The sequence below is a fragment of the Leucopleurus acutus genome (assembly GCF_964270905.1).
Source record: "Leucopleurus acutus genome assembly, chromosome: 6".
In the NCBI taxonomy this organism is placed as follows: Eukaryota; Metazoa; Chordata; class Mammalia; order Artiodactyla; family Delphinidae; genus Leucopleurus; species Leucopleurus acutus.
In genome coordinates, this window is record NC_139149.1 from 15,104,929 (window position 1) to 15,117,156 (window position 12,228).

The 12,228-nt window shown below is 45.5% G+C and overlaps 1 protein-coding gene across 2 annotated transcripts in view; it reads left to right on the top strand.

Moving 5' to 3' along the window:
• CCDC93 (CCC complex scaffolding subunit CCDC93) overlaps positions 1 to 12,228 on the top strand; it is an 86,616-nt gene that overhangs the window by 23,611 nt on the left and 50,777 nt on the right. For both annotated transcript variants that reach the window (XM_082841307.1, XM_082841306.1), the window contains exons 7-8: positions 3,190 to 3,290; positions 11,096 to 11,132. In XM_082841307.1, coding sequence (XP_082697433.1) covers positions 3,190 to 3,290; positions 11,096 to 11,132 — 138 coding nt within the window. The remainder of the gene's footprint in view (positions 1 to 3,189; positions 3,291 to 11,095; positions 11,133 to 12,228) is intronic.

Genomic DNA, 12,228 nt, shown 5'->3' on the forward strand with positions numbered 1-12,228 from the left:
AGCTTCAGCCTGGGGTCTTTATAGCCATGGGGCTTATCCTATCTGTGGTTTGCAAATGTCAGGTGCGGTTTTGCAGAGCATGCAACGTGGGCAGGCTGTAAACCGCTAAACTCTGCTTAGTGGGGCCATCTTTTAAACAACTGGGTCTGTGAAAAGTTTGACGTTGGCGCTGGAGGGTTTTGAGCTGTGGGTCTCAGCCTGCTGTGAAGAAGTAAAGCTAGGAGTCGATATACAGAAGCCATCTTGGCTCATGTATACAAAACAGTGACCTCATTCTTACCCACCAAGTTACATTGTTTGGTACAAACTCAAGGGGACCTGAGGTGGGACTTGTGCCGGACCTCAAACAACAGAAGACAGGGGCTTCCCCGGGGGCGCAGTGGTTGAGAGTCCGCCTGCCGATGCAGGGGTCATGGGTTCGTGCCCCGGTCCGGGAGGATCCCACATGCCGCGGAGCAGCTGGGCCCGTGAGCCATGGCTGCTGAGCCTGCACGTCTGGAGCCTGTGCTCCGCAGTGGGAGAGGCCGCAGCAGTGAGAGGCCCACGTACTGAAAAAAAAAAAAAGAACAGAAGACAGGCCTGTACAACGGAGCTCACGTAAAAGAGAATAGAGGAAGAACAAAGTTTAGGGGCGTCTGGAGAAAACCCTACCTCCCCAGCTAACTTTCCTACCCATAGACATGATCGCCATCCGTCTCTCATCATTCCCTCACTCAGTTCCCAGGACTTCATTTTTGTGGTTGTGGTTGTTGTTTTATTCATGTGAGAATGAAGAAAACAACCTGATTTGTCTCAGTTATAATGACTTTCTTCTGGGGTGTGTCAGGGCCCTGCACTTGCTGATGGGAACATCAGCGGAGCCTCTCTGGGTGGAAGGCAGCATTTGTTCAGGGGCTGGTGGGCGGAGGTGTGTCCGTTAGAGTAGGGTTTGAGTTTGGGCTGCCAGGTGAGCCCTAGGAGACTGAGATGTGCTTCCTACTGAGTTGGGTGTGGTCCGGTCCCCTGGAGCTCTGGAGGGCAGTGGCTGCTCGTGGCTGTCTTGCTGGGTATTTCCTGAAGGGGTTGCCCACCGTAACTGAGAGGCGAATTATTTAATCTCTGCTTCTTCAGTAGCAAGGTGGAGGTAATGGCATCTGCCCTGCTTCTACCTCATGGTGTAGTTATAAAATGTAAAAGGTGTGATGTATGTGGCATGCTTTAAAGTATAAGGATAATTACCCGAAGGCCAACATTTGTCATTGTTTGGCAGAATAAAAGGTCCTTGTGGCTGTCGGTTTCAGTATGCTATTGTTTTGGAGTCAGTCCTTCTTTAGACTCCAGTTTCCTGTCTGGGGTCGTTGACTCTATGAATGGTAACTAAGGAAAGTAGCAGTTAAGCTCAATCATATAGTGCTGCTGTAATGGTAGAGCTCCGTGGAAATTAAATCATACACAGTAACTGACGTCCTATGGGTCTATTATGTTTTTCATTTCCCCATAAATCTGTTTTGTGTTACTTAGAGCTTCCTATTCATGTAGGCACCAGCAGCAACCTAGGAATATTTGCGGCAGTGAGTTACAAGAACAACCGTCCAGGGCCATCCCAGCACCTGTTTCATTTCTTTTCCACAAAATTGTTGAGATTATATATGTTACAGAAGGATGTTTTTCTGTATGTTTAAAACTTTTCATAACAAAAAGTGAGATAATAATAAAGTTAACAAGAATTATCAAGAGGGGAACAATTCTAATTAGCATTAAAATACCACTGTCTAGAGAAACCTGATAGTGTGCTTGTCCTGGTGATGTCCAGGTAGAGATTAGGTGTGGTGAACTCCTTTAGTGGAGAAGGAAAGACCCAGGGACAAACTGGAATACCTTGCACAAACAGCTGCCTGTTTGCATCCAGAGTCCTGAGCAAATATTATTAAGGTATTGTTTGATGCCAGTTTGGCAGTCAAGAAGGACATTCATTTGGGGTAGAATGACAAACCAGGTCATCTGTGGGCGAAGATCTACATTAATTGAGCACCTACTACATGCCGTGTACTTTGTGTTTAGGAAATATATATATGCAGTTTCAGAATGTGTCCTACACAAAAGAGGTCTGTGTTTCTACATTTATAACTAAATAATACTCTAATAATTTTAAAAAGTCATTGAAAGTTTAAAGTGCATTTTGTTGTTTTTGTAAGTTTTTTAAGGATAAACCTCAAAACACTTTTGTAAAGAGATATATATCTGTGAAGGGTTTGTATTTACTTTCCTTTTCTGGTAATGGTGATTTCTATGCCATGAGAGAATTTTTTTTTAAACATTCTAGGTTAACATGTATATCTGTGATTGTTGCACAGTTTATGTCTCTGGGTGGTAGAAAGGTCTGGATATGTAGTGACTGGAAAATTTGTATTGTTTTCTGGAAAATTTTATTCAAGAATAAAAAGGATTTGAATAGAGAGATAAATCTTGCTTTTCAAGGCAAGATTCAGTATTATAGAGATGTCAGTTCTTCCCAAGTAATGTATAAATTTGGTGTGATTCTAGTCAAAGCTCAACAGTTTTTCATAATGAACTTGACAAGTTGATGCTAGAATCCATTTGGAAGAGAAAATGTGTAAGAATAGCCAGGAAATTTGAAAAAGAACAGTGGAGACAGGATAAAGACTCATAAAGCAAGAGGAATTGAAGAGGGTAATATTTGTACATGTTTTATATATATGTATATAGTTGTCATTTTAAATCAAGGAAAGGATAGACTATTAAACTGATGATGTTGGGATTCTTAATTTGCCATTCAGAGAAAAACATATATCTATAGATACCTACCTTTCACTATACCCCCCCAAAAAAATTCTGAATAGGTTAAAAGGCTAAATATAATCTATAAAAATAACATACAAGAGCCTTTTTTTTTTACAGTCCCTGGGTTAGGAAGTAAGATGATTGATAAGTTTGATTGCATGAAATATTAAATTGGACAAAAAAACCCAAGAAGATTAAACAAAGTTGACAAGCAATAGATTGGGTGGAAATATTTGCTCCAGTATAAAAATCAAAGGGGCAGACCCCTTGAAGGCAGCCGCCATGTGCCAGCTGTCCTCCTGAAGGGGAGCTGTACACCCACTGCCATGGGAAAGGACTCCCGCCCCTGGCAGGCTGGACCAGCCTCCTCACACTTAGTAACTCCCGGCCTCCCCATCCACTTCTCAGGATGCTTACAAGCCCCGTCGGAAGTACAGACGCCAGCGGGGAGCAGAGGAGCTGCTGGATGAAGAATCACGGGTCCACACGACGCTTTTGGAATATGGCAGGTAACGAAGGCGGCCCAGTCTGAAGTGTCTACTTGATAAAACCATTGAAAAGAAAAGCTAATTTAAATCGCTTCACTGGGGTGAACTTGGTTGGTTTTCACCTGACTGAGTCTACAGGTTTGAGCCCGTGATTGCCAGCACCGGGGACTTTTTAGCTCAGTTTCTGTGGGTAGCTTCTCTGGTGGTAGTAGAGGCCTGATCTTTGAAGTTCCTCAGCAAGCCCCCATCCCCGGCTCTGCCCTCCTCGGGGAGCTGGGAAGCGTGGGGCGTTCACAGAGGCCCAGGTGGGCTGCCCTTCATGCCCCTGCCGTATGTTAACATCTTCAGGTAAACTAAGAATTGAAGGCAGTTACAGCAGTTTTACTTTGTGTCAGAGTCTAATTGTTTTGGTTCCCTGTGAAGAATTGTCCTGACCAGGAAAATGAAGAATTTAGAAGTAGTTTTGTCACTTCTTAAAAACATCTCTAAGTTTTAAAAATACAGTTCTTATAGCCTCAGTTTTCAGTTACACACACACACACACACACACACACACACACACACACACACACACACACACACACGGAAATGCTTCTCCTCGCTGAATCTTTTGCTTGGCTCTGGGTATTAACCTTCCTTTGTGTCCTGAATTTTCTATTTAGGGTCACTGATTCCTTGATGTGAGTATGTCTCCTGTGCTTCCTCCCCCTCTGCTCGGAGTGATTGCTGTGTGCTGCCCTGCTCATAACCCAGCCCGCACTGGGGGGCTGGAGGTAACAGCACTGCCACTAGCATCTCCAAGTGAGCATCTGATGGCTTCTCCCTCTAGGGTACTGGAGACAGCCAGAAGGAAATTAAGGCTTAATTGCCTTACTTATGCCATCTCTCAAATGGAATTGCAGTTGCCGCTTTTTGTTTGTTTGTTCATTTGTTTGTTTTTGAGAGAGTAATGCGGGCTCAGATCCTTTCTTCCTGAGAATGAAAGCTAGTCCGTTTCATTCAAAGGAAGTTGTTAGTTCTGGCCCTGACCTGAGCGTGAGGGCTGCCCCACAGCTCACCAGCTGTTGCTGCGAATTGAGCTGCTTCTGAGTCAGGCACCTCCAGACCAGCGACATAATTTGCAGGGCCCAGTCAGTGTAAAATGAAAATGCAGGGCACGTTAGGCCCCTGAGAATCATGAATAATGATTAATCATTAAGGATTTCATGACAGCGACAACAGCCAAATGCGGGGCCCTTCGGGTATGAGGTCCTGTGCCACTGGACGAGTTGCACGCCTTGGACACTGTGAGGGGGGCTCTCTAGCCACCCCTCAGCTGCAGGCGGGCACACGAGACTGCGCTGGTCCAGGCGAGCCAGAGCTGGAGAGGCAACCTCTGGGAGTGTCACGTGTTCCGGAGCCAGAGAAGACTTAGGGAAGTGTGGTTTTTGGTAGTTTGTATTGTTCATACCTCCATTTTTTCCAATATCCAGTATGTATCTCAGAACTAGCCTTAGTTCTTATTGGTGGGATCATGCTGACTCCTGATTTCTGAGCCTGGGGTGGGTGTTTGATGAAGCCTTTTTTTGTTTGTTTTTTAGGAGATGGGGTTATTTTGCCTTTTTTTTTTTTTTTTTTTTTAAGCTTTTCTGGTAAGGAGAGGGTGAGTTTGTGAAGGTGGAGAATTCTGATGGTTTATTCAGCTCATTCCCCATTTTGAGAATGATGAAGACAGCATTCAGAAAGGTTAAAAAATAACCTGCCCAAGGTCAACGGCTAACTATTAAGAACTAGTAAGAGCCTCAAAGTGGGACTTGAGCTCAGGTTTGCTGGACTCCAAAAACATGTCATCATCATTATCTACAAATGTTGTTTGAGCCTCTGGTGAGAGTTCGGTTCTTGATTTTAGGAAGACAGGCCCAGCGTTGGTTGTTTGATCTGAGACTGAACAACCAGAGAGTGGTTATTACAGCTGACAGAGCAAATGGGATAAAACTTATAGCCCCAAGAAGTGTCCTTTTATTCCCCTTCCTTGGGCAGGCTGCTCGCCTCCTTTCTGTCTCTCTTACTCCTCCCTTAGGGTTTTAAGTCAATACTCTCCACTGCTTGAGATCTTTCCCATTTGATGAGGATTACATAACAATGTCTTTATGAAGGACTTTGAACAGTTTGTCTCATGTAGAAAAAGGAAATGTCAACTGTTAGGTGCTGTCACCACCACCACCACCACCATCATCACCATAATCACCATTACCACCATCATCATTATCATCACCACCACCACCAACACCATCATCATCACCACCATCACTATCATCACCACCAACAGCATCATCATCACCATCACTATTGATCACCACCAACATCATCATCATCACCACCAACACCATCATCATCACCATCACTGTCATCACCATAATCGTCATCACCACAATCATCATCATCACCGCCATCATTATCGTCACCATCATATCACCATCACCACCGTCATCTTCATCACCATCATCCTGAGCAGCAGCAGTTTTCAGTTCTCAGATGCCCTTAAATGTGACCTTTAGATTCAGATGAGGAGCCTCACCTGAGCCCCTTCTTTCAGTTCTCCTCGTCCCTATGTTCTCCTTACCCCCAGCTCTAGCCCTCCCTCCAGCTCCTTTATGAGAAGCCTTACCCTCTTCCCTTTCCTTCCTAATCCGGCAAGGCTGGGTGCCTGCTGCCTCGGGGACTCACTCCACCCCTCCCTGCCTCCCCCTCACTGTTGTGGCACCCCTTAATTGCTCATCCCCACCTAGGAATCCTAATCCCTCATCTGTTGTCAGTGCTTCTGTTTTCCTCTTCATCTCGCCTCTTGACAAGAGGGAAAATATTTTGACTCCTACAATAAGAAGGTCGGAAAACAGTGTTTCTTCTTTGGGGTTAGAGGTCAGTCATCAGCCTAAGCCCACAGAGCATCTGGCTTTGAGGCCCGCATCCCAGTTTCTTCTCCCTTTTTTGACTTTCAGTTGCTCAAATAAGGCTAGACTTTGAGCCTGGCCAACTATGCTGAGGACCTTACGGACTGTGTGTCTTGTTAAAAACGTGTTGGATATATTTGTTTAAATGTTATGTTGTTGGGAAAACAAGACTCATAGTTTCAATTTTAGACTTAAACACAATTGTATCTTTATAGTATTTCAATTATATTATGGGTCCAATCAACTTTTAAGAGCTAAACTTAAACAACTAACCACACTATGAAACTGTCACTGTGGGGAAGTGCATTTTAAGTGCACATGACATGTCTCTCCCAACCTGTGTCCCCTCTGAAGGCCCATGACATGCTCACAGAGTATTTAGTAAATGCTCGTTGACTGAACAAAGAACAGAATCCACAGTCCTTAGTGTTTAGGGCTTTTTTATGCCCCTGATTTGTTCTGGATTCCAGACGATTTGATATCTGTCTTACTTTGCCCTAGGGGAGAAAGTTAGTTTGTTTTCTAGAACTGTGACGTGCAGTATGGTAGCCAGTAGCCACGTGTGACTGTTGAGCACTTACAATGTGACTAGTATGGCTCAGGAACAGAATTTTAACAGTTAAGTTAAATTTAAATTTTTTTTATTACATGCTTTAGTTATTGGAATATGTTTAAGTATGTCCGGAATAACTTGGGTATGCGAACACTGATTTAAAGTTCTAGAAGATGTACATCCTTGATGATAAAGACCGAGTCCTGGGTCTGGAGTGTGAGGAAGTGACTGGGTTGTGAGAGGGCTGGAGCTCTGTTGGTGTTGACTGTGTAGACGTCAGCCGGGTTGGTGGGTCAGAGCTAACAACGGGAAATCCAGGAGCACACTGAAGCACATGGCACTGCATATCAGGCTGGTGCTTGAGAGGAAAGGGCCCAGCTGACAGGGCAAGAGGAAAGGTAGGTTGTAGGATACAGCATGAAAGGATGCTCTAGGAAGGATGAAAGAGAAGTAAATGTGTTTGTAGTAGAAATAAGTTGAAGCATCTCCTTGCTCTTCGTGAGGATGGTAGGTAAAAGGGTATCATGTTCTCCTGGTGAAACTCAAACAGAGTCTCCCAGAGATGTGGGACCAGTGAGCAAATGAGGCAGGCGTTGATAGGCAGCTGAGGACAGCTCTTTTTTGTTATGGAAGAGTTGCCACTATGTCACATGGAGAAGGAAACCTTTACAAGAGTCAGCAGGACTCTTCTTCATTCAGCAAACGTTAATCAAGTACTTACTATGTGCCAGGCACTGCACTAGACGCCGGGGATACAAAAGTGAATATTCATAGCAGCACTCTTCACAGTCACCAAAAAGTGGAAACAAACCAGATGTCCATCAGCTGCTGAATGGACAAAATGTGGTTTTTTCATACAATGGGATACTATTGAGTCATGAAAAGGCATTAAGTACTGATTCATGCTATAATATTGATGAACTTTGAAAGCACGCTAAGTGAAAGAATCCAGGCACAAAAGGCCACATGTTGTATGATTCCATTTATATGAAATGTTCAGAATAGGCAAATCCACAGAGATGGAAAGTAGATTAGTGTTTGCCAGGGGAAGGGGATAGGGGAAAATTGGACTAACTGCTATTTATGTATATTAGGTGTGGAGCTCTTTGGGTGATGGAACTATTCTGGAATTAGACAGTAGTGGTGGTTGCACAAAATAGTGAATACACTAAAAACCACTGAAGTATACATTTTAAAATGGTGAATTTTATGTTATATGAATTACACCTCAATTTAAAAAATGTAAAGAAAAAAAGTGAATGGGGCTTCCCTGATGGCGCAGTGGTTGGGAGTCTGCCTGCCGATGCAGGGGACACGGGTTCGTGCCCTGGTCCGGGAAGATCCCACATGCCGCGGAGCGGCTGGGCCCGTGAGCCATGGCCGCTGAGCCTGCGCGTCCAGAGCCTGTGCTCTGCAACGGGAGAGGCCACAACAATGAGAAGGCCGTGTACCGCCAAAAAAAAAAAAAAAAAAAGTGAATGAAGCAAATTTCCTCCCCTCCAGGGCTCAACAGACAGATTGCACATAACACATAATTATTGGACCCCGTGGGTGTCAACACAGAAGTGCATATCTGTGTGGGCCTAACCTAGTTTTGGATGGTCAGAAAAGTCTTCCCAGAGCCTCTGTCTTTAAGGAGAAGTAGCTGGGACCTGGGAATTGAAATACTCAGATTTAGCTGTTTACTGCTTTATTTGGAAAATCTGTAAAGTTCCTGGGCCTTAGATAAGGCCCGTCTGCCTGAGGGTATGTCTTCTGCCCTGAAGGTCTCCACAGACTGAAGGCCTGGGAAACAAAAGAATACCCAGGGTGCAAGGACACTTCTAGGAGTGGGAAGCTTCAGAGAGACCCTCTGTTGGTCAGCGCTCCCCGGTTCAGGACACAAAACCTTCCCACTAGTTTCAGCAGAAAGGATTGATTGCAGGGGTGGATGGGAGGAGTTAAGAGATGTGACATAGGCTGAGCAGGGTCACTTCCCAAGTGTCACATTAGATCTGGGCTGCCTGGGACGCAGCTTCTGCCTCCGTCATCAGGAAGCTAGTGAACAGCCTGTGGAGTTGGGAAGCTGGTACTGCAGCTACTGACAGAGAAACCACCCACTTTGCCAAAATCAGAAAACCACCGTGACAGCTTCTGGCCCCAGAACCAGGTTACTGCTACTGTGATCCGCACCAGTGCAGTGAATCCTTTGTGCTTTTGCTGTCTCCTTCTCTACCTGCTACACATTCAGAACTCCAGCAAATGCATCTCATTGATGGAACCTAAGTAGTATTCAGAGCCCCAGGTGCAAGAAAATAGAGTTGTTTGTTCTGCCTCCACGGTATAGTAAGATGCTAGATGTTGACTAAGCCAGTTCACTGAATCTGCCATAAGGTCCTGTACAGGATTTGGGTGGATACTCAACACATAACTTTAGTCTGCTGCACTTTGGGCCTGTAGATCTGTGCCTAGAGGATGGGCACAGTGTAACCGGCAATGACTTTTGGTCTGTCCAGTTACAAGACAACCTGTTGCAAGGTCGGGTGATACTTTCGGCTTCTTGATTTCTCCATTTTCTTGGAGAAGGATGCAGACAGGCAAACAGGCAGTTGGGCATGATTTCTGTCCAGGAAGTAGGGGGAACACGTACAGGCACAGGGATGGATCAACCAGGGCAGAATGAACAACTGAAAAGTTTCCAACCCAAACTACCCAGCCTGTAGTTTGTATCTCCTTCCGGCCCTCCCGTACCGTCAGTGGTAATTTATAGAAATCCTATGGAAGCTGTTTAAACAGGGCTTGGGATCATGTTTGCCATCCCATATCAGTGGTACAAAGCTCAGAGAAGTGAAGCAATTTCCCCCATGTTACACAGTTTGCTGGTACCAGAGTGAAGACTCTAGCTAAACCCATTGTCCTGACTTTCTACCAGACTCAACTGTAAACTAAGCCTGTGATTTGTCACAGAGTTCTAAGAAATCCTGTGCCCAAGTGTGTGTTTCCCTTCACACTCATCACATGGCAGGCAAAGCACTGGTCCCAGATGGAGATTTTCAGATTGAAAGTGGAACTGACTTTTGGAAATGACTAAAACCATCCAAAGCAAAGTCTGGGAACACTTCAAAGAAGAGGTGGCTTTGGAGCTGAGGTGTGAGGAGTGATTAGGAAAGTAGGAGGAGCCAGGAGAATAACACAGTGTGCAGAGCTCTGCTCAGGGGCCGATGCACAGGAGTGGGGAAGGTGACCTGCTGGCGGTGAGTGAAGCTCAGCGGTTGTTAGGCGGGGCCGTGGAAGGGAGGCCCTAGTGACAGTGCCCACAAGGGCAGGTGATCCCTGCCAGTGACAGATGTGGGCCAGGCCAGCAGGAGGTTGAATAAGGGTTGGGAAGGAAGAGGGGGCATGGAGGCCCGAGACCAGGTCAGAGGCCAGCACACGATGCAGCAAGCAGGGTGAGGGCAGAGCAGGAGCCCTTAATTTGTTTTTCTTAAATGGTTGCATGTGATTTTATTTCTTTAAAAACTATTTAAAGGTAAGTGAGTTTGGGTGTTTTGCATTACGGTTTTTGTTCTAGGTCGAATGGTTTTTGCATTGCTTTAAAAAATAGATATTGGGCTTCCAATGGTGGCGCAGTGGTTGAGAGTCCGCCTGCCGATGCAGGGGACACGGGTTCGTGCCCCGGTCTGGGAAGATCCCACATGCCGCGGAGCGGCTGGGCCCGTGAGCCATGGCCGCTGAGCCTGTGCGTCCAGAGCCTGTGCTCTGCAACGGGAGAGGCCACAGCAGTGAGAGGGCCCGCGTAACGCAAAAAAATAAATAAATAAAATAAAAAATAGATATTAATTAGAACCTGAAAAGTTAATGTGAACTAAAGTGCATTTGTGAGCATCTTTGAATTTAAACTTGGCGTGAAGTGAGCACGCAACATTATCGACGTCATGCTTGGATTGTGTTTGAGAATAAAAAAATGGGCTGGACATGAGGTTATGAAAGTAGTCATTTAGAGAGCATGTTTAGCTTGAGCCAACACATGCACATATCATACAGATATTTTTAAGGCTTTTAGCTTAAACCGTGGATCTGAGATACAGTTCCTGATTCAAAGAGTAATAATCGCACTTAAAGAGAACATTGCACTCTGCAGGAAGAGTTCCCATTTATAGTATTTATATGGCAAATAGAACGGCGGGCCCTTTATTCAGAAACAGTGGGATATGTTTTTGGTTTAGGCACTTGAAACATGTTCTCCAGTCACCAAATAGCCTAAATTCTTTGTGGTGCTTTTCATATAAAAATCCAACTAAAATGCCTGTGATCAAATTTATTTTTTTAATAGTAATTGAACTCCCCTCTTTTGTGGCTTGCAGGAGGTATGGATTTAGCCGCCAGAGCAAAGCAGAGAAGGTAAGAAAAGCTTGGCTAATGGGAGAGAATGTTTGAGAGACGCAAGTGCTACTTCCCTTTGCCTCTGTCCCACGCGGACAGGCTCCCAGCAGGGGTGGGACAGCAGGGCCCTGGTCCTTGGGCAACCCCGGGCAGCGGGGATGTACCAGCAGCCTTTGGCCCCTGGATCTCCCTCGTGGCATCCCCAGTCTGTTGCCCGTGCAGGCTGCGGAGCTGAGGCAACACCTCATCATGGGACTGGAAGTGAAGGGCGATTGGAAGTCATGACACCAGGGTCAAACAGACGGCCTGTAATAACTCTAAAACTGTAGAGATGAAGTCCACTCCCAGAGCCCTTAGCACTCCTCATCTGATGAGAGAGGCCCTACACAGGTGTCAGCAGGCTGATGGCGGTGAGAGAGAGCACGTTACAGGCTGGCCCTGTACTAAGACAACCTGGTGTGGAAAAAACGGAAAGTCAAGATGGGGTTTTATAAGTTCCTAAAAGAGTATCAAGGATTTCTCTTCATTCATGTATTTTTTTATATGTATCAGTATTCATTCATGGTTCTTAATTGTCAGCAGCAGGACAGGCATATAAATCTCATAGTGCCAAACCTTTCATGTGTTCAGGCCCTTTGTTCAGGGCTCTACATGTATTTTTTTCACTGATTCCTCTGAACAGCTCTGTGAGGAAGATACTTATTTCTGTTTTTCAGGGCAGAAAGCTGAGGTTCAGAGAGGCTCAGTGATTGGTCTAAGATCACACAGCTCCTAAAGTGCCATAATAAGAATCTGAACCCACATCTGTGTGACATCAAAGCCTGTGCTCTTACCCACTGCCTTCTCAATAATAACATGCTAACTAAAGTGGCCAGTGGCCTCTTAAAAACTAGAGTCCACAGCTTGAGATCTAGTAAAACCTCTTTCCTCATTCCCCTCCTGACCCCCAGATTTTCTTGAATGAGACACCACTCTGCCTGCTGTTCTCCTGCCACCCCTCCTCTGTCCAGATCCCCCATTCCTCCGTCCTTCCAGGAAGCCTTCCCTGACCCCGGCCTCCCTCTGCTTTCTGTGGCCATTGTCTCAGTCCTTGGAGGGCACTGACAGTGACTTG